General features: G+C 38.8%; 1 protein-coding gene across 1 annotated transcript; it reads left to right on the forward strand.

Moving 5' to 3' along the window:
* Positions 1–19,829: 19,829 nt before the first annotated feature.
* On the forward strand, positions 19,830–22,675 carry LOC124182011 (acid sphingomyelinase-like phosphodiesterase 3a). The gene is made up of 4 exons (XM_046568786.1): positions 19,830–20,028; positions 20,419–20,519; positions 22,098–22,285; positions 22,378–22,675. Exons 1-4 carry the CDS (start codon positions 19,830–19,832, stop codon positions 22,673–22,675), a joined length of 786 nt encoding a protein of 261 aa, XP_046424742.1.
* Positions 22,676–23,939: the final 1,264 nt, after the last annotated feature.

Here is a 23,939-nt window from a genome sequence, read left to right on the forward strand (position 1 = left end):
ATATCCATAATTTCCAAACCAACCCCAAGACTTTTCTGTCTAATCTGAGCGACCGTTGAAATCATCTTTATAATACACAGTTTCTACGAATCTGTGCAAAAAAAAACTTATTAAATCTATTTACGATAATTTTTTGCCAAAGCAGCTTCAGATATCATCCACTCTGAAGACGTACCTCATAAAACCTAAAGTGCATCGTTAATTTATTCATCTACTTATTCATGTTTAAATACGATCCCAAGCAAAGCTAACAAGAAGAGTATTCAACGAAAGAATTACGAAATAATTCAGACATGAGAAGCTAAACTAAAATAAGGACTGTAATCCAGTTTCATCGGGTTCAAACATTGCTCCCCAGATAAATTCTGAACCTCGGATAAAAAAAAAAAAAAAAAACCACACATATTTGTACGAAAAGAGGACAATTATCAACAATTTTTGCGGCGTAATATGACTAACCGAGTATCCTACCTTTATTCTAAACGGGGCGGCCGTTTTGCGGAGGAAGAATTTTAAAATATATTCCAAGAAGCGGTGGGACAAGAAGAAAAGTTAAAAATCGGCGGGAGAAAAGGGAGATAAACCGAAGCGAAGTAAATGGGACCACCAGCCGACAATAAAGCCGAGGACTGGAAGGACTACAAGCCTGGTAATGGGCAGGGTCGGAGGTCGCCGGCTCGGCTCAACGAGTCAATTCGTATAATCTAACTGGAACATTCGAGAATAGGGGGTGCATAAAAAGAAACAATGTAATTCCACACGCGGCTGTCCAACTTCCTAATTGAGTTCCAAGCCTGCTCTATGCGCGCGTAGCCAGCGGATAACTTATCACTGCACTTTATTGGCTACCGTGCAGTGTAAATTGCGTACATAGACTCGGAGTTCATTACCGGGCGTCGTGGTGAAAGCCTATTCAAGCTGGAAATTAGAAAAGAGGTTACTCTTTGACCGTTGGGATATTCCGTCGGTCATTCAATTGTGGTTGTATTGTTTTAATGAAATGAAGGTATTTTTTCTTTTTTTTTTAACCTCTCGTTTCTCTGTTTTCAGAGAATAGTGAAAGTTGTTGTAATCAACCCGAAAATGAATAGTTGAATTTTTACTAAATTTATGATTCTTACAAAGGGTGAAATCACACGTTATGATCTAGTAGTTGTCACAGATAAAAGATGTATCACAGCTTTCGTGCGTTAAAAATTGAGTAAGGCTGCTGCGTCATTCAATATTATTGTAAAAACAACTAAAAATATGTACTGCCACGAAGAGATGAACTAAAATTTCTATTTTTAACACGAAATATCGTAAAAATGTGCAAAGTTTCAGTATACTACCAGTCAATACGGAAATTTTTGTTACAAAGTATCGCTATCTCTTTTAATCTTCGTTCGCTTTGATGTTACTTACAAAATGTAACAATTGTTTCTAAGGCTTGGACCGAGGAAAGTTTTCTACAATTTTTCACAGACTTTTCACATCATTCTACCCTTAGTTATGATTCATACGTCACGCAGTCATAATCGATAATAATCACAGAAGCTAACCAACAAGAAATTTTCGGATTTAAACACGTTAAATAACATATCAAATATAGTGTGATCAACAGAATTAGAACTCGTCTGTGTATCGATGCCGAGTAAAATCGTCAGGAACAAAAGTCTACGATCATCTGAGGAGAATTTCCGCATCTTTTATCGCTGTAATCTACTTTTTCTTTACTCGCACCGCATTCGTTGCAAACACGGCGTTAGTAACAAAGTTAAAGTCATCAGGAAATTGGAAGCGAATAATTACATGTATACATACACATTATACGTAGACCAAACTTTTCATCGGAGTTTAATTCAGTTACTTTTCAAACAACTCAGGTTCTACTTCTGCTCCGACACTTCTTACCACCGCTAAACCGGAATGGAAACTGAGGTCGAACCACATTTGCACGTTTTAGAAATTTGGAAAGTTACCGCTTTTTTTTTGTTTTTTTCTTTTTTTTTTTTTATCAGGTATAACTCATCGAATGAGATGTTTTCAAAATAATCTCAAGGCCGCAAAGATTGGGAGGAATTTTTTTCCAGATATTTTAAAAACTGTCCACTTCTTCCAGGTTCCGCAAATCCTATTTACTTCCAACAACTTCATATTCATTTCAACACTATAACTCCAACAGCGCCATAATATCTTTTTATGACCGTTCTTCGGCTTGGCTTCAAGCCAAGTCAAACGATGTACGTTGAGACGTAGCTTGAACAGCGGCCAACTGGCTCAAAAGTGCATCAGACCAATTCTATTGGAATCGTATTGAGAATTATTGGTATGCATTATGCTTCTTAACGTCCCACTAGACATATTTTTTTTTAACTGAAAATTCATCTTGCGTCGGGTAAACGTATTCTTTTTACTTCGAAATACTCTGACAATCGGCTGAAATTGAAATGAAATAAATATTGAAATTACCGACAAACGTTACATCGTACGTGAGAAATAGAAACGGTTTTGGTTTGTTGAAAGATTGACGAAAGGTTTTGCATGATATAACTGTGTACTTCATACACGACTACAGAGTGAGATTTATTAATCACGTAGTCATTAATAACATTTTACAATGACGTGGCATGCAAGCGGTTAAGAATTCAGTCCTAGGGCAGCATCTCACAGTTGAGTTTTCAAATTGAAACGAATGAATGAGCGAGGCCGTAAAGATACAAAGGAGCAGCTGTACACCCTAACAAATATAAACCTCCCTTATGACGTTGGGCTACAGATAACGACGGATGCCACAATTTGAATAATTAAATTGAATCCGGTGCTGCCTCATATTTCAACATTTGAATTTTGCAAGAAAATGTAATTTCATGCAACGAACTCTCTTCACAATTATTGCGTACTTACTCGGATAGAAATCGTAAAATTCTATAATTTTAAATCATTTCGACACATTGAATTAAAAAAAAAAAAATCGTGCCATCTGGTGAAATTGTTTATTTGCAGGCTTTCGAAGAAACGTTGATTCAAATATTACTCACTCGACTATTTTTTTCCCCTTTTTCTGTACAAGTTTGCATTTTTTCCATTCCGAAGGAATTGAACACATCGTTAAATTTAATGGGCTAAATTACGTTCCAATTTTGCCGTGGTGTAAAATATAATGGATATAACGAACCAAGTGTAATTAAAAGCTGATCATATTATCATTGAACAATGTGTGGAGTGACAGTTTTGCAATTTTCCAAAAAGGCTGCTGCGAGTTAAGTTTCGATGATTTTATCAAATCGCTGTTGAAAATGGGAATAAATAGTATCCGCGAAATCAGAAAAAGATCAACTTCCATTTTCCATCATTGGTTTTTTTTTCAATTCATTTTTGTTTTTTGTTTTTTGTTTTTTTGCATTTTTTCTTGTCTTCTCCTTGTCCCAAAGGCGTCACGGTTTTTCTTCACGAGGCGTCTGACGTAACCACATAAGCTTAGCGGCAGAGTTCCCTGGGAAATTAAATAAGAAAGAGAGCTTCGAAGGCAGGGGAGGTTGAAGGGAGAAAAGAAAAGGGCTATTTTAGCATCGGCAGCTGCGGTTACGCAGTGGAAAAGGGTATAAGCTAGCCGTACTTTCTTCTGTCTGCGATCTGATTAAACCGCGTGCTAAAGCCGCGTTTCGGAGGTTCGCCAATCGCCTATATCTCCGTGTAGAAAGGAAGGGCTAAGTGCCGGTAAAAGTTTCCACCCCCGGACAACGGCGGTGAAGTAGATGCAGCCGATAGGAGAAAGCTCGATGGAAAAAAATTTCGGTATCCATTTGGCACAAGGCTTCGTACATTCATTCGAACCCAGTACGCACATTTTCATTTATTCGGATCTCCGTTTTACTTAGGGATAATCCAGACGCTCGTGTCTCAGGTCCACTTCACTAAAAGTAATTCAATTTTCGAAGTCTGAAATGATTGGGAATCACGTGAAATATTTTTAAAAATTTCTCACCGCATTGTGACATTTTTGCAACTCTGTTAAGGAAAGGTCACAGTTTAACTCTTTCAGTCACAGTGGCAAGTATTCTTACCACCTATTTTATGTCCATTTTATTTTTTTTATTTATTAAGAGAACTTTTCAACATATCGTGAAAATTGAAGGAATAATTCATTTTCGAGAAAGTTACCCCTTTACACGTGTACATGTTTCAGCTGAAATATCAGTTTTCGGGAACACTGATTACGAATCTGAAAGCGGATTTTAGAAAATTCAAGATAACAGATACAATATGACGATCGAAAAATTCAAATTTGATGGAATCCAAAGAAAAAGCTCTGTCCAGGGTTTTTGGGGTCACCGATTACGAATCTGATTCGATCAAATTTGAAATATTCAACCACCATATTGTACTCGCCACGTTGAATTTTTGAAATCTACTCTCAGATTTGTAATCAGTGACCCCGAAAACCACTACAGAGTCTTGTGACCAGATTTGATTGCATTTGAAATTTTCGTCCACCATATTGGATTCGCCATCTCGAATTTTTCTTAAACTAATCACAGATTCGTAATCCACGACGCCTATTACCACAGAATACTATCTTGTTGTAAAAGTTTACTCAGCACAGTAACGTGTGATTCAAAAGGTTAAGATGAAAACATCAGTAAAAAGTAATTAGTCGTGACATTTCACTCTTTTTTCATTCGCTGTAATATTTTCAATTCAGTGCTACTACCACCGAGAAACGAAACTGCCATTTTCTAGGTACTCGAAAAGATTCTGAGCAGACGTTTACCGGTTGTAATCTCTCCCTCAAGTTGACCCTCGCTTTAACCGCCCTGAGCGGGAAACCTCCTTTAGGGAATGTCCGCAAACTAAAGTGAGTACTTAGCTCTGTCGTTTTTTCAAATGTCTCCCACGTCCGGACGATCTTACTCTTCGGCTATTTGTGTTGCAGTCGAATCGTTGCTGTAGTCGTGGAAAGTAGAAACATTTGGAAGACTGCATCGGACCGATCAAAACGAGAATGGAAAACGCAAAGCAGATCTATTTTGGTGTAACTACATTTCCACGGACTCGGCAACATTAGTCGAAATATCACAACCGACATTTGTTGATCTATTACAAAGAAGTTTCCTGAAAGTTCCAAAAGTAATTCTTGATCGCAAAGTATCCCGATATTACTCCAAGATAATGGTCGTTATAAGCATATATGCTAAAGTATTTTCAAGTCGGTGGTATGATATTCTGGATCGTTTAACTTCCTGTTTTGCCAATTTTGCAGGTGATAGTTAGTTCATTCCATTATAAACGTCTCACACTGCAGGAAAAAGTGCTTCTCGTATTGCAACACACTTTTCACAAGAGCCTGACTGCATTGAATACGAATAACGATTTTCATCTATCCAGAAATTTTCGGCTCAAGTAGTTTTTACTCGTGAAAACTAAATTATTTCTCAGTTTCACGGTCGAATGAAAAGGAGAATTGAAAAAAATTGGTATGAGCTGGAAACCAAAAGTTTTCAAAAGGCATTCCACCATTCACGCTTCCACATTTTCTTCGTCCGTTTCATCGTCCATTCACTTAAGAATCCAGTTGCCACAAAAAAAAGTCTTCGTTATTTCCACCCGATTCGAATTTCAATTTTTTAAAAACAGTTTACTGAAGTCCTGCGTCCCGATCCGAGTAACATCTATGTAGTTTTTACAGAAAAAGTGCTTAAGGTTTTCGAACCATTTCAACGAGGTGTAAACCGAATCTCTGACATTTACTAGTCCCGGAGCCATAAACGGATCCTTCTTCACGATCGTAAATCCTTGGTTCTACAAATCTTGCAACTCTTCGAACAAGAGTGCAGGTGTGTCTTTAAAGCAGCCCTTCCATCGCTCGAGACGTTTTTTTAACTTCTGTTTTACAAATTTTGCTGTAATAATTCCCATGCGCATTTTTCAGATCTTGAAGTAGAAGAAAATACAAAACAAAAGTCGTTACTGACCACCGATGGTTCGTTCAGGAAGTCAGAGGTATACTTTCTGGGTTCAGTATTCGACAATTCATTTTCCATTCGCCAACGCGAGTCTAACGTCAATCAATGATCCTACTACCTTCCATACTGTAAGACCTTTGGTATTTACTAGCGAGTCGTTACTGTTTTGCCTGATACGATGAATGGAAGCCACTTCTGCTTTTCATGTTGCTTTTCATGTTGTACTATCACATCACGAGCAAATACCTTCCGAATTGTTGATCCCAGCGAAACGGCGAGCTGCTATTTTCCTCGGTATTTACACGGAGGCGATAACAAAAATTTTGCAGTGAGAAATATTATATATCAAATCAGTCTACACCCTTCATCTGGATTCGCTATTGCAGCTTTTCTTCCATCTTTTTCATAGTTTTTCTTTTATCGTCGCATGTATATGCCTGTCTCTGTTCAGCTTTTCGCACTTCTCGCTAGGATAGAAAGACGATCTCGTTCTTGTTAATTTCCTGGGGGACCATCGCTCTTTGTTTCTTTTATTTTTGTATTTTTTTTTTTGGATCAACCGTGTCTTTTTCTGGACATTTCGTTCTAGGAGCAAAAACCACCCAATACCTGAAGTCGAGATTGAATATCCCAATCGGACCTCCAGGAACTCATCACACTCGTTTTTTACCTTTGAAACAACTCTAGGAGTCAAGAATTCATCGGCAATTTACAAAAAGTTTTTCTTCTTGCTATGTTTCATTTTGCTTTCTTGTAGAACACAGAGAAAAACAAGTGATCGATTGACATTGATGGTCAAGTCTGAAAACTATCCGCTCGGTTGCCTTTCCAAATCGCACGTTGTCAGATAAAATCTTTCGGGTATTTTAATGTCTTTATTTTGTTAGCTGAGTAACTCAAAAGCCATTCGGACGACCAAATTCTAAAGTTTGTCCGCAAATGGTCGAAAGTGATTCTCAAATTTTCACTATCAGGGTAATTAGATTAACCTCCCCTAGTCTTTTGCATCTCCGTAAAAAGGTGTGCGGGAAGTTGACAAGTTTCTGTGCTAACAATTCGATTTATCTGCTTTGAATTTCAAAAGAAATTTCCAATTTATAAACGTTGATATGATAATCAGTCCAATCGAACAAGATGGTTTTCACTATTTAAAATATCACATACGCTAGTTGTAAGAAAAAGTGTAAGAACCACGAATTTAAAATTTCAAATGCAAGATTGCAAAGTAAACGTTAAACGCAACGCGTTATTTTTTCGTGCAATTGTCCCAGACGTATAATCTTAAAAATCATACCTTGGAGAATTCGTAAATTCATCATCCAGTCTTGAGACTCGAAGTTTCGAAGATGATTGTCATGTACTGCAGTTATTCCTGAAGATATCTAGAATGATCACGACTATTCAAACGTCTGCCTGTTATAACTAGAATCTCAATCATTTCTTCAGAACAGTGTCGAACGACATTCAGAAAGCTTTCAACCCCTCTAATTGAAATGTCGAGAATTTCAATCGTGGAACGCCAAAGATCAGAGTGCAAAAAATCGTTGCCAATTTTTATCGTCCCCTTCGAACATACCAACGTGAGTTTATTCGAATCGAGGTTTCCCCGTTTTTCACCTTCACGGTTTTCTCTCCGAGGACGCTGACAACTCGGGGTCCTCGCTCCGACCCTCGGAGAGTTTAAACGTGTACAGGTGACCCGAATTTTCCCAACACGGGATCCCAGACTCCCTTTCTGCACGCGAACGTATTCATATCGAGGGTCGACTAGTCGACTCGGTGATCTATTGATCCCGAGATCTGAACGGACCGATTTTTCGAGGGCTTATCACGGCGGCCGGCTCGTCCAGCTCCTTGCCTGATTAGCAGCTGCGAATGTATCGACATATCGGCGAACCGTTGCCTTTTGTGCCTGCGCGAATGCGTGTGTGGATAATCGTTGAACCTCGGAAGTCTGCAGAGCGATTGATTGACGCCGGGCGTCGGCTGCGGCTCCGGACTTTCCATCCCCGCATCTATAGTGGTCAATATCAGTGCCTAGCACCCGAAACTTTCAACTCACCGAGTTCACCCCAAAACTCTGCTAAACTCCGCGGACTCGCGTTGGTATATAACGTATATAATGCGGATGGGTGCCGAACTTTGCGGGCTAAATTATACCGCGGGAAATTCTGCAGGTTTATTATGGCTAAAGCCATGCCAGGAGCACCCGGAATGGTGAAAATCAGTTGGCCTCGCCCCTCACGGGACTACGTAATCAATCTTGCCCACCATTTTCCTCTTTGATTCGTGGAAATTATTGCACTGAAATAAATTTCATTTGTATGGTGACTAGAAAACTGCAGTGAGGTACAGGTATCGTTAACGAAGTTGTTCGAATATTGTTGGAATTATGAAAAACGGGGTACACCTAACCATTTTGCGCTATTGTCGATTCTTTTTTTGGTAATTGCAACGCAAAATCAGTTTCTGAGGTTTACTATACTTTTTTAGCTAAACAAGACTTTAAGGTCAATTTATCGTCGCACAAGCATTAAATTTTCGCAACAGTTGCAAGAAAATATAGTAACGGTGGTCGTAATGAGAAAGAAAAGTAACGGATACTAGACTTTGTGGTAACAGCTACAAAACTACTTTTCACTTCCTATGTAGAACTATATTTTTCGATTGTGGTAAAAAGTGAAAATAGTTAAGGACTGAGCGGTAACCGGAACTAAAAGTTTCTCTCGGTGTGTCATTTGCACAGTTTGAGCATTTTTGAGTTCGTGGCGAAGTAGACGATACTGTTCCTGAGAGGTCAAATCAAAATGGTAGAAGTATGTATACAAGTTAATTAAGGAAAAGTCGATTTAACGCTGAAATGATCAACTACATGGCATGAAATTTACTCAAGTTGGTAGATTAAAATTCGAAGACAACAAGATACCGTCACGATTTTGAAGTGAAGAACTTTTTCCAAGTGTTACCGTTAACTTGATTCTTATTGCATCATTTATCGCATAATATTTGATCCAGAAGTGAGAGAAATTAAATATTATTCCGAAAAGATTGGCGAAATCACGCGGTATAGAAAACTTCTTTTAATTCTTAACGAGAACATGCATTTTGCTCAACCATATAGAATATCATCCTTATATCCATTAGGCAGCTTTTCTACCATCCCGGCAAAGTTCGTTCACAAAGTGTAATTCAAGGCCATTTTGAAAACCTCTTTATAAATCCACGTAATTTACACAAGGTTCTTTTAAGGAGATTCTTCTAAATCGACACGTTTTTTCACGCCCATCCCTCGGACAGGAGAAAAAAAATGAATGAGCTTCACACGAAGGGTGGAAATTGCACGCATTTTCAGTACTCGTTCGCCATTGCCTGTCACTACCTTAAAATCACAAGATTCCATTTGTCGAAGAAATCCTGTACTAATAGAACCTTGTAATTCTAAGCCGACGAGTAAATTCATCCGTAAGTACTTTGGTATTTGTTTGGGACTGTAAAAGGTCTTCTAGAAACCGTCTTCGCAACAGATTTCATTACGTTTTAGGATAAAGTGTGCAACGGACGTGTAACTGGAACCTTGGCACCAGGACACCAAACTGGATATTGATTACTGCAATCGATGAAAAAAAAAAAGTACCCCGATTCGGAATTAATTACAAATCAAGTAAATGCAGCCAACAGTCAGAAAAGAACAATTATATTGAGATAGGTAAAAACCTAATTGCCCCTTAAAAATACAACAATGCAAATCTGCATTGCAAAATACTTAAAAATGTGGTAATGACGTTGCGGTAAGTTTTCCATGAAATTCGTGGTACGACAAAAGCATACGCGTATAAAATTACCACGAGACTCGACCATGACTTGTTGAAAGAGCCTTATTGGTCGAGTCCCGGCTTCCAACACGCCCGCAGAGACCGGTATTATCAGTACGGTGGAAGCCAGGTCCTAATTTTCAACCTCATAAAGTAGCCCGTGACCCAGATTAGACTTGCGTCGATGCTGACCGCCCCGCCCCTGGAGGGGCTGATAATAGATGAAATGGCTGATGAAACGGCGGGAGGTGCAGACCCCGCAGGGTGCTCTGGAGTATCCGATATTGCCCGTGATCGTCGGGCATTAACGACTCGGTTCAGAACCTAGTAGGTTCGTGAATTGCCCACATTGGGAGAGGCCACCGTGTCGTCTGTCCCCGAGCTCACGGTGGAAATATCTGATGGATCGAGAAAAATAACATACTTATTTTTTCAAAAAGAAACCATGTTACGGCATTTGCGGCAATTCACATGACACGAGCGGTTGAGGGAGGTAAGGTGGAGGGGAGAGATACGCTTATTTTATAGAAATTCCCCTAGCAATGATGTCTATAAAAGTATGTAGCAATGAAAAGGGAATTCCGGATACAGATTCCCTTACCGACACGTTACCGACACTGCCAAGACACAAACCTCTTACTGGATAGAACGTTCCGAGGGATATAATTTCCTCGAATATTTGGCGGAATCAAGTAAAATTTAGTTTAAAAAACGATAGTTTGTTTTTTTTTTTTTGATTCCGTTCGAAAAAATATTCTGTCCGTCCCATGATCAAATAATTGTTTTTTTCACATTACGAAGAGTCTCTCTTTCAGAAGAAGGTACTGATTGAACTGTTTAGTTTGGGGAAAATCGCATCAAATTCTTAACTCGGGATGGCTTTACTTACGTTTCAGGATAAACAATTTCTCTTATCTTCATATCGTAAAAAAAAAGAAAATTTTTTTATACGAGGATGAAAGATGAACTTGACCCACAATACGAAGTGAATTTATCTGAACTAATTACCGCGAATAAAATTATCGAGGCAAAGCAGACCACTGAGCTTAAAGCTCGTCCTTGCTGTACGGTAAACTCTTTGACGCGAACCGAGCTTCTTTTTACTTCGCATATTTGATTGATTTTCATGAAGCCTGAGTGGATAAGCATTATGCTGTTTTTTACTTGACCCGTAACAAACTAACACTTATCTTTTTACTTTGCCTACGATCTGCGTGGCTTTGAAAACATGTGAAGCGTGTAGATATCCTCTCTTGTATTGCGAATATAATTGTGATCAATGAAGAATTATTAGTATTGTTATTATTATTATTATTATTATTATGCTCATTTTGAGCTGGCTAAGCTCGTTTACATGTCTAGAATTCCGAATGTTCCTGCATTCGCTGTTACCTTATAAGCTTTTGAAGAAAATTGTGATACCTATGTTAGTATTAACAAAAGTTTCACAACTTATGTAGGAAAAAAAAAAAATATTACCAATTTTGGTCTCTCTTTCTATCTAATATTTCTTTCTAATCCCACTATAGAGAAACTTCAGGACTAATCTTTTAACTATACGAAATGACTATATTCAACATTTCAAATTAAGATAATAATGACAAAACTCGAGTTTGTGTGTGAACTGCCTGGATAGCGGTAAGAGCGGCCCAAAAATCAAACATAGCTTTCGATAAGAATTCTCGATGATATACTGTAGAAAAATCTCGAGCTGGATCTCGGAAGATAATCTGACACCGCCAAAAACTGTTATTCAACAAATTTCCGAGTAAGATCGTGATACGTGGGTATAACTTGCGTAACTCAATTGGAAACTTCCGATCTCTGTTTCCTCCCTCAAATTAATGCCTACTTCACTCGCCAAGGAAGCTCGCGTTTCGTACCTTTAAGCACCGCTGACCCTCTTGTTTGGAATTATTGAAAAGAGTTTGCGCTGCACGAGTTAGGTTGATTTGAGGTCAAACTCTGCGCGAAAAATCTTGCGCTATTGTCGATACTCACTTGGCAATTTCAACGCAAAATCAGTTTGTTCGGTTTATTCTACTTTTTTAGTTAAACAAGGCTTTAACGTCAATTTATCGTTGCAGGAGCGTTGAATTTTCGCAACAGTTGCAAGAAAATCTAGTAACAGTGATCGTAATGATCGTAATGAGAAAGAATAGCAACGGACACTAAACTTTCCGGTAACAGATAGAAAAGTGATGTTCATTTTCTGTCTAGAGCTATATTTTTCGATTGTGATAAAAAATGAAAATAGTTAAGGACTGACCGGTGACCGGAACTAAAAATTTCTCTCAGTGTGGATGATCCTGCCCTACATTCGTCCGAAGCCTGGCGACGACTTGAAGAACTATAAGGTTCTTTCACGGTGGTGAAAGTTCGCGCGATTTGGATTATAGTACATATTATATTGGTACACACCAAATAGCGAAGATATTCGAGTAAATGTTTGTCTGCGAAGTGTTTGGCCGTCACCAAGAGCCAGGCGACGCAGCCCTTGTAACTTGTAGAAATTCTCCCCGTTAACCGCATTCCCACCCTTCTGCCAAGGCTGCTTCGTCTGCTAACCCAGCTCAATCGACAATATTTCACCCGCCGCGTCTACGCGCTAAACCAATATTAGCCTTTGCTCTATCTTAATTGGCCAAATTTACTCCGTGAACGTGAAGTGGGCGACTCAATAAGCAATTTGCGGACGGGGAGCTCGACGGGTTTAGGATAGTTATACTGGCCAAGCAATTCCAGCAGGCACGTGTGCTCGATGCGCCCGATTAAGTATTCGTTCCATGCAAATTACTTTGGGGCTATGGAAATTTTGAAATTTGAATAATCACATAAGAAACCATTTTCTTAAACAAAATCAAAAGTGAGGATTGTAGATTTTTCGACGGAAAAATTGTCAATCGCAATGATTTCTTAATACAAAATTTTTTCTACCCAATCTTGTTTTTCACAAAAGTTTTTTAAGATTCTTTATCTGCAGGATTCAAAATTTTATGCGCGTGGGGGAAAGTCTTTGAATTAAATATTTTACACGAATTTTGGACAAGAACGCTTTTTCATCGGTTAGTTTTCGTATACATCGTGTTCTTGAAAATTGTACGCGTCGGTGAATAAAAACTGTTAAGAAACCACAGCTCAATAACTTATGATGATCAATTACTTGTGGTTCATCCTGTTAGTTTCGAGTAACGGTGATAACGTCAAGCGATGTATTCACACCTACGTCTTGTAAAATTTTTACTCGTTAGCTACAGAGTTCTTGCTGAAGAATTTGAGAAACTAAATTCGAAGGACCAATACTGCGGATTGATTACGGTAACGCTCATCGATCATTTACCTGACGTCGAAACGACGTTATAAGCGAACGAGGGAAGACAAGTTTACTTTGCTTTGATGCAGGCCATTGGAAAGCCACATACTTGTGTGTTGATACAAAACGTTAAAAAAGGAAACGAAAATTCAAGTTAAAGTAAGATTGACGATACCGCATATATACGACGCAAGAATTATTATAAAATAGCTATAACATGTTACGGAATAAAATACGGCAATATATAAGTTTCCACGGAAAGGTACAAGGCTTCGAACAACAAATATTTAAAAAGGTTCAAACTTGTCAACTTATAATTCAACACTGGAATCTCATAATCAAAGATTCTATAAAAATTTCCGGTTAACTTTATTTGGTTCTCTTTCCTTTTTGACAGGGTGCAGCTGGTGACCTAAAAAGTTGAAGCACGGTCTTTCAGTGGATATTTTTAGGGGGGATAATTACACGGACTGTCGGCAAAAAATCGATGTCCACGGACAGTCACACACGAATTAGGAACTCGACTCGTCGATGACGCGAAACGCGAGTTGTCGCAACGACAGTAAACAGTCTTTCAATACCTGCGATATCATAAACAGGTAACCAATTACTTCGGACAGCGAAATTTAGAGGAAGAGATTTAATTTCCTTGTTTTTGAAACATCGAAGTTGTAGATTTTTAACAGTAATATAAGAAGGTATATTTATTAGAAGTAGACTAAAATTCACAATTTAATTCGCAGATGTTCCTTTACAGTTGACGCCCCATTAAACCAATCAATAATCCTTGGATATATTCAAAAATTAATTAAGATCATTGTGGTATTAATTGTTTCCCGTTAGATCGTGAAAAAAAATTTCCAGTTTCGCACAATATCAATGAATTCAAAGTAACAGCAAAATTGAATCGTTTCATATTTCACTGCAAAAGTTTCTCTATTAGGAGAATTTTATGCAGGTTTCAATATTCCGCTGTCCTTCTTTTTGCGAAAATTTCTCACCCACTCTCACTTCAAGGTGTGAATAATCAAATATCCCGTTACTGAGGTCACGGTATTATGTAAAGAGAACGTGAACCGTGCTTAGCGTATCCCAGTCACGTGTATAGTATAACCATGAAGTAAAGTGAGTAGAAGCAGTTCAATTTCCGTAGTAAACATCGCCTGCGGCGAGGATCGTGGAAGGAGCAAGCCGGGAAAAACACTCGAGGGAAATGCCGCCGGATACATGGTAAATTGTGTGCCTTCATCGGATTGACGGATTTTACGGATCGTAACGAAATGATGACTGAATATTTGAGAAAGACCCAAAATTGGGGAAGAATCGCAATAGAAAGAAACGAATGGAAAACTTGAGAAAATTTCCCATTCTTTTCACATTTTTTTAACTCACAGAACGCTGTCATGTACCGTTTACATTTCTGATTCGATTCGCGGTGCCGATATTTTTCATTATTTTTTATTTTATCTTTTCGTACGTACAGTTGAACTTTGTGTGATTAGTCATTATTCGTGTAACGCATAATTGAACTTTTTTTATGGTTAATCACCCGTTACGATTTATAACTGAGTCAAGTTTTACACTCACAAGTTTCTTGGTTCACTTCTACAAGTCGAATTTTTCAAAACTTACTGTTGGAAGTAACCAGTTACCAGTCTTGGAAGCTCAACTAGTTGTAAAAACCCTACGAACCACAAACTGAGCCAAAAATAGCACAAGTGTGAGTAGAAATGTTTCAACGGAAGATTTTCAGAACTTAGTCTTTGCGCAGCATTTAGTTTAAGTCTCTTGAAGTTCAATTGCTTGAAAATTAGGAAAAGCGAAGTAATACTTCAAGTTTAATACGAAGGCTACTTTAATGTTAGTTCAAGTATTCGGACAAATAGTAGTTCATACATATTTCCGACATTCTGTTATTTAATTTGTCACGAAACATTCAAGCGAATAAATTATACGGACCTGAGAGAAAATCTGATTGTTAATTTTCTCGTTGAAATGCCCGGAATTCGTAAACGTCATATCTCGCTTCTCATTTCTACGGAGAGCATACCGGAGTTAGTGTATAAGAAAAATTCCACATTCATTCGCGATGGATAAGAATCTGATCTGAAATCAGAGTCAAGTGCTTTCCGCAGCCTGACTGTCTCCATTCATCGTAATGTGTTCCCGACTCCCATATGAACGTCCTTCAAAGTACTGCTCAACTGCAGTCGTACCGTGAAACTGTACGTTACCAGAAAATTCCCGTGAGGTTGAAAACTGTCTGAATATTAATTTTTAAAGAAAAACTCATTTCTGTACGAACGAAACTCGAGTTTTTCCATCAGGCATTTTTATTCCAATTTATCAGCGTATCCGCCGCTTCGTATACACAAATTTTGCGACCACGTGATGATCTGAAGAACTTTCTTCAACAGGATGACAGCCGAAGTAAATTCGTAGAAATACGTACCGTCCCAAAGTATTTGGTAACAAAGAAGCCGTCTTTTTCAGCCAGTTAGAAAAAAAGGAAGACACTTTCATACTGCTGTACGATTCCGGGAATGGTAGACAGAAATATAAGCATGGTTGTCCGCCGTGCCCGGGGCGAGAAGCTGGGTCGATGCCATTACCTTGCGCAGGGATTTGGAAAGGTACGAAGGGAGTTGCGGAAAGCTCTTGGCTGGTGGAGGAGTATCTGTGTAAGATCAGGAAGGAGAGAACGGGGCCGAGGGTTTGTGTCAACGAGACTCGGCCGAGAAAATTTGAATATAAATGGAACGTCCCGTTCGTCGAGAAAAAGCGAGCGTCATCCTTGCACGCATCCATCGCCGTATCTCCATTGGACGCCAGCCTCAAAGTGACGGTTTGATTTCATCCTTCAAATTAATTATCATTCCGCGCTTTGGCTGATTACATTCCTGGACCGCAACGCTCGTTTATCCAACCCTAATCACTTTTCCAGCACAGCTGCCCGCGGGGCGGTATTATTCATGAAAAATAAACCGCAATACGCGAAATTTCCTAACGCTACCCCCGACGGTTTGCCGCAGGGACCGTTTACCTGTCCGACGAAAATTCAGCACCATAATACGAACGTGTATCTGGCACGTTACGGTTCGTGTGTTTTTTTCTACCTCGAGTATTAACTACATTGGCAGGCGCAAAAATTAAATTCGAATTAATCGGGGGCACCCTGTTTTCGTAATGAATTATCTAAGACCGCAGACCATCGTCCAACGCCTCCGATAATTATGGTATTTGTTTCGTCAATTTCCACCGAAGGATCAATTATCCGAGTCACTGAATAGAAGCAAATTTACCCCTGAACCGGAGCTTCATGGTTTTGTATTCAATGGCGCGTGGAGATGGTTCCAACTATTGAACATAGGAACTCATCAATCATTGCGTCGTGACCTCTTCTGATTATACCCCATAAATACCGAAAGCTAGACAAAAAAAGAATAAATAATTAGTGGAATAGCAAGGTCGGTTCTGGACACAGATTCCTGCTACCGACACTTACCGACATTTCACTGAGACTCAAACCCTGTTCCGGGATGACGTCACTGCCTCGGTTGATACAAACGAATAACAGAAATTCTGTTTTCTCTGCGATCTATTTCAAGAACGTTGAAAGAAGCCTTGCATGCATCCAAATTATAAAAAACGCATTAAAGCGACTGCAGTATGAACGCCGTGAAATTGACGAACCAAGTGATTTTCGACTGTTCAAATCCAATTTTCTCCCACAATATCAGATACGCGATATGTTCGGACGGAAGAAGATCGACGTCTTCCGCGTCTTACAGCTGCTTCTGTTTTTCAGTAATTGCATACATGGATTGGCAGAAAAAAATGTTTTGGGCGAAAAAAAACATGGGCGAACCGAGAACGGTAGAAACTTCACGGGACGGAAAATGGGTGAGATGCTATATCAATTCCAGATTTGAATCGAGTAGACTGGAATGTACAAAAATCAATTCATCTCGTGCCTACGATCTTTGTCTCGAAGTCAAATGGTGTTTGCTTAGGTTACTTTTGGCACGTGACCGACATGTTCTTTGACCCTTATTATTCACCCTTGGCAGCTCCCGAAGACGGTGAGTTTCAAAAGAATTCCGAATATTGTAGTACCTGAATTTACGCTCCGGAAACGGAAATTGATGGTAAAATTAATTTTCTCCGTATAAGAAATATCTTGTCGTAAACACAGATGCGGGTTGAGACAGACCTGAGAAGCGCCTTTTATTCTTACCGTAGCTCTAATGAATTTTCTTCCTTCCACTGATTTTTCTTCTTTTCTCCGCACCTCCAAGACTGTCACATAAATAATTCAGAAAACTTTACGAGGAATTGCGGTTTTTTTGGTGAGTTTCGTAAATGCTCGGCCTTTGGATTGATGGAGACTGTAGCAAGGGCGATGAACGCTACTACGCGATGGAAAATCACGGCGCCAGACTTCTGCATTTTTACAGGGTAGGTGTATAGGTGTACATGTATAATATGGAATAATTTCACGATGCAACGCGATTTTATGTCTGTACGGATTCTTCTTTACGATCAGCTTAACTCCGGTACATACATTTTATTGTTGATCCGGTATCCGTATAAACGCTGTAAAAATCACTGACCTATCCACCTTATATAAAGTCTAAAATGAAAAGTACAATTTTTACTGTAAAAATTTCGTAGAAAGAGTATCTAAATACAATTTGAAAGTTGCTTCTCTGATTTTGTATCGAAATACAGTGCGTGCATAATATTGACGTTCGTATATTTTAGCACATATAATTTGGTCTGAATTTCATTAATCATTTGTCCAAGCTCGTGTACTTCTCTAACTTGTAATACTATCCGGCCCGATCAATAATTTTTGTGACAATTATGTCAAATACAAAATTCAAATTCTTCGAAAACAGACAATAATAAATGATCGCGAGGAACCTTTCATGATGGTGAAGAACGCATAATTCTTATTTTCGAATAGGAATCATGAAAAAAACTTGATCTTATCTTGTTACATTATTATCATTTTTATTGTAATTTCTTCTTTACTTTTCTGACTCTTTGTAACCAGAAACTAAATTAATTTATTACAATATAATTAATTATGCTTCAGGTTTCGAATAAAATAGAAAATTCAACTCAATTGTCAAGCTACATTTTGACGTTTTTTAGGATACGCCAAAGAATCGTTCAGACCTGTTTCTTGCCTGTTTTAAACTGACAATTTCTGAAAAAGAAATGGAAATGATAATAATGAAACTCGTCTTATATCTTGGGGACTTGGTATCCTTGCATTCGGATCGAAATCAGTTTTCTTCCCTTTATTATATAATCAAGAAGTTACCGATGACAGGAATCTACGCTGTCCGAATACCGGTGATCGACAGAATGATATTTATGAAACAATCCGCGCTTTCGTCACGGATATTAGGAACGCTGGTTTCGTAACCGTCTATCCAAGCTACGGATGGTACGATTACTATCCCCACGGTCGTCATCCCCTAAAGTTAGCTACCCTCTATGACAGAGTGAAAAATCTGCTACGCGACGAACGAGGTTCTTCGGTAAGTTTTATCGAAGTTCAATCACGCCGAGAATCAAACCTAATTTCTCCCCCTTTGTCCTTCTTACAATTTTTATAAATATTTTCAAACTAATAATAGTATCTCGAGAATGTATTTTTTTTTTTGTTTTGTTTTGTCGCACGTTTTTACTGTATTAAAACTTGAAAGCTTTTACGAATCAAGAAAAAAGTCAGTTGCTCTTTATGTAAAAAAATCTATCGTCAAAAGAGTTTCAACATTAATCCAAATGCGAAACAGATTCCTGGTCAACTTGGACCGGAAACTGGATACTTTTCGCGCGTTCAACCACCGGACGATCGGATTCGGGTTATCGTGATGAATACAAATTTTTACGTGAGGAATCACATTGCGAGTCGTCGTCCAGATCCAGCCAGACAGTGGAAATGGCTCATCGAGCAGCTCGGAGAATGTCGAATCGCCGGTCAAAAGGTCAGCAATAAAGGTCGTGACCCTAAGAATAAATATGGGATATATTCTATCAGGCTTCCATGATATCCTTAGCTCCACCGGAAAATGCGTCATCATCTCTCTTAACGCTTTACGATGTTCGCTTATTTTTTCTGGACCACGAAAAGTCCCATTTTCTTTTCCATTGACTTTTTGCACAAATGTCAATGACAGAATATCTGAAAAGCATGTTGGTCATTTGAAATGTCACGAATCGTTTAGTCGTAATACAACGAATTTGATGATCGTCTGATCTATTTACAAATGAAATAAAATGATACCAGTTTTAGATCATGGAAAATGTTTTCATCTTTTTTTCGCCCTACTCGAAAGATTCACTCTCTTTTTGTAGAATCTCAGTCGAGATTTCGAAGGCCCAAATTGCCAGTTTCGATTTATATACTTGAAAGTACCACTAATTGAGAAATTCAGAAATTGAAAAAAAAAATTTCCTCATTCTTTTTCACAACTTTTTAGGCTTACAAGTAAAGAATATCAACATGAACGTGAATTATCGTGGGTTCGAATAAATTTCTAATCCTTCCGTCAAAGCTGCGAAATTTTAAATTCTCGGAAACGATGTCCCATCGTTAAAACTCACTGAATTCAGTCTACCCTGAAATTGCTTGAAACAATATGTTTCACAGAATCAGCCGTTCAAAGCTCGATATATTTTTTCACCTTTTCAACGATTTCGCAACTTTGTTGTTCTCTGCCGCAACGCAAGGCATTCATCGTTATGTCGGTACCACCGGGCTTTGATCGAAAAAGCTACAGCGATGAAAACCCCGACAAAGGGAAAGAAAACCTGCTGGTGTGGAGCAACGGCCACAATCGACGTTATTTAAGAATAATAAGCAGGTATCGCGACGTTGTTGCTGCACAATTTGCCGGACACAGACACGAGGACACATTTCGTTTGGTGTACAACAGAAAAGGTACATCGGATCTTGTGTAATAAACACCGTAACGTGTAATTACGCGAAACCAGATTTCAGGTCAATTTCTAGACTCACATCACAACGGTGTAGAAATTATCAAGTTCCAGTCACAGTGAAAAAATCCGTGCGAATGAAAAAACTTCTGAGAGATTGAATTTTCTTGAAATTGAGAGAGAAATTTTTAGTTCCGGTTACCGCTCAGTCCTTAACTATTTTCATTTTATACCACGAACAGAAAACGTTTTTATACTACAATTGCAACCAAATCTTCCGCAATTTTTATTTTCTCTTATTTCTGTTTCACTCGTAACACGAAGAACAAAAACGGATCACGTGGATGTAATAACATATTCTTTTTCTTATTTGCTGAATGTTTTTTCTACGCAGGAAAAGCCGTTTCCGCAGTGCTTCTTGCTCCGGCGATGAGCCCGCGCTTCGGCAACTATCCAGCGATTAGAATCTATATGTACGACAAGCACAGCGGCAAAGTAAGTATAATATTGATGGTACCGCGAATTGTTTTTTTTACTAAATTACGCAACTTCGAAACGTCGAGATTTTGCAAAAGGCTCGATTAGTATTTTTCGTCCATTTTGTAGATCAATTCCCAAGTTCAGATTAGGAATATAGTCGAAAATTTTTCGAGAACCCGCATCGTTTTTTCTGCTTCGTTGCAAAGTGTATCGCGATTTTTTCCAGAGAAACGAATTTCGACAAGAAATTGAACCAATCTTTCCTCTCGGAAATTCAAACACGAGACTCGTCCTGCCATAATTGGTCAGACATTATGCCTTGAACGTGTTTGATAAAAACAGCCCATTCGCAAAGTCAAAATATCTCTCGTATCGTTATAATGCCTGCAAAGTGACTTAGGGGTGTAAGACCTTAATTTAGCGAATAACCAGAACTAATTGCTGAGAAAAAAATTTCACAATTCATTACGATGAAATAATATTCTCAAACAATTGTTGTACGTAGTCCACCAGATGTGAACGCCTTTTTTGAAACAGTGAAACCTAGTACTGGAAATTGTGAAAAATTGTTTTGTTTTTCGAGATGGGTACAAAAACAACGAGAAATAATGGTATTTATGATTGTGTGACCCCGTATTACCAGAATAAAAACAAAATAACAATTAAGTAAATCCAGCGTTTAAACAAGAAAGTTTACGGTACACCCTAAAAATTCAGTATCTCCTAATTTTCAACGAAAATTAAATTACGAATCGCGGTGGAAGGTTCAAGCAAAATTGAGAAAAATGTTCGAGTTTTTATTTCCTCGTATTGTCGAGTTCCTGCGGTTATACAGAGCCGCACAAGTTCAAAGTCTACCATAAATTGTGGGCTGAACATTCGAAAAGCTTTCTAACGAAGTTGGGTGACCAAAAACTGATACTTAACATCAACTTCATTGAGAGATGTGGTCGTACATTGAGTATTCACCGAATTGCTGTATCCAGCTATGAAAGCTTTTTATTTGTACAAGAATAAAAAAGACAAGAATTATGAACTATTACGAAGACTTATAACATTTTGAGGCTACGTTTCATTCGCTTGAAAACCATTAAAAATCTAGTAGATTCGTTTGATTTCAATTTGCAATTAATTTCATTGAGAAAACAATTTTTTATCAGGCAATTCGGTATTGCCGTTTGTTGATTATTAACACTACGTTATGTGTAATGTTGTAAAGTTAAATACTGAACGATTCCACCGTATTAAAAGAAAAGAAAAAAAAATCAGTGAATTTGTAAAATATAGTCTTGCGAATAAAATGACCTGAGGTAAAGCATTTAAACGAAGCATTAATATCCAAGTTTTTATCTATTATTTCCAGTATTTTCTATTCTCTCATTTTTAAAAATATCTTCGTAGCTTACGAATATAACAATTTGATAAGTACTCAACTGATGACAATTTCGTTCCAAAATTTGTAAAAAAAAAAGTGGTGACTTTTGGCTAACTGCAACCACTCTGAGGAAAATTGTGTGAACAGAATTTCGCATAATGTCCAAATCTCTGAACTAATTGCGATATATCGATCACCTTAACCCGTCGTATCTCCAGCTGATCGACTACGTGCAGTACTACTTCAACTTGACGAAGGCAAACCTGGACGCGGACATGACGAGACCTGAAAAATACTGGGAAGTGAGCTACTCGTTTCGTGACTTTTACCGACTTCCAGACGCGACTCCGTCCAGCTTTGAAAAGCTCGTTAAAAATTTGCAAACCAGCAACGTCGTTTTTGACCGGTGAGCTGAAAACTCCTTTCGTCAATTTTTCACGCATGAATATTTCGCCAGCTATATTTTTACACTTGTATCATTAAAATGTCTGTTATTAGGTATCACAGCAACGCCGAAGGCCGTGTGAATCACGAACCAGCCTGTGATTATCGCTGCAAATTGATTTCGTTGTGCGTCATAACGAGCCTCGACTTCGGGAGTTTCTCCGAGTGTGTTTCCGGAAAATTTGCGGCCGACCAAATTCGCACTCGACATTCGGTCCGACCCCTTCCGAAACCTCTGCGAGATCGCCTCTTCGGTCGTTTCAACCCCGTCTCCTCATCCCCAACCCCGCCATCTGTTAATTTTATGGTAATAATAATCACAGTTTTCGTCGCGGTGTCTCTGCGGTGCTAATTTATTCAGTTAAATTAGTTTTTAAGCATTTAAAAATTTGTGTAAAACCGCAATGAGTCGTCGAAAATACACAACTCGCATAATTATGATTTCGCATAATTTCTCAACTATGTTAAAATGGGACCGAAGATACCAGGGTTGCATTTCGAACGTTCTAATCATGAAACCTGCTTGTATCGAATTGCTAATACGTCTTAGCTTTTTGCATTCGAATTTGCACTAATTTATTTCACATCGATAGTAGGGACATTGATACAATCTCCTTCACCATCATTGACGCAAAAAACATTGCTAGAGATTTTTTACACCATTTTTTCTCAATACAAATCACGTGCGCCGTCGCCGCCATCTTGGCTACAAGACGCAAGTGTCATCGCCGCCATCTTGAATAGAAAATCACACGAATCGTCGTCGCCATCTCGACTACAAATCGCTTGAATTGCCGCCGCCATCTTGAATACAAATCGCACGCGTCATCGCCGCCATCTTGAATTTCATCGTTCGTACCGGAACGATTCACCATAAATTTTGCGCAACGTACCTCCGCCGGAACATTTCCAATGTTGAAAGGAATGGAACACGTTGAGTCGATACGTGTGTAACGGGAACGTCCACGACACCAATTCTCCTTTTATTCCCCACATTCAACCTGCACCCTGTTTTCTTTTCTCTCCTCGCTACCCTTCTCCCCCCTTCTCCCAATGTCGGCTTCGCGTACCATTCAGGTTAGTACCTACATACGTACGACTTCCTTGCCGTAGCTCGTTGCTCGGGTAACTTTGTTTCTCAGAGGGAAAAGGACTCTATCAGTCAATTCGATTCGTCCGGTCCGGTTGGCCGCCCCTCCCGTCATCCCCCGACACCATTTCCGTCGGGCATGTAACTGTTCCGCGAAAAAGCATCGGGTGGAGTTTCCCTTTCGTTGAGCCTCGGTGGATTCCAAGGACGAAAGGTTGTCGAGTCCGATTTATTCGATCACGATTGATGCAATTTCAGATACACCATATACACATTCAGCTGCCTTACAACCACCGAACCTCCGTAAGTTGAATCCTGGAATTCGGAAGTTTCACGGAAAATCTCCCGCCATGCTGAACCATTTTCAAAGATGCCGAGAATTCAGATTCGTAGTAACGATGCAACGGATAAATTCGTATTTTAGTAAGTTCTTAGCCTCTTTTTCCAACTCGTTTTGGTTAAAAAATCACCCGGAATCGTTGTAGGTTAATAAAAAAAGTGCCGCATCACGAGAAACACAAGTTAT

This window comes from Neodiprion fabricii, chromosome 5, assembly GCF_021155785.1.
Source record: "Neodiprion fabricii isolate iyNeoFabr1 chromosome 5, iyNeoFabr1.1, whole genome shotgun sequence".
Taxonomy (NCBI): domain Eukaryota; kingdom Metazoa; phylum Arthropoda; class Insecta; order Hymenoptera; family Diprionidae; genus Neodiprion; species Neodiprion fabricii.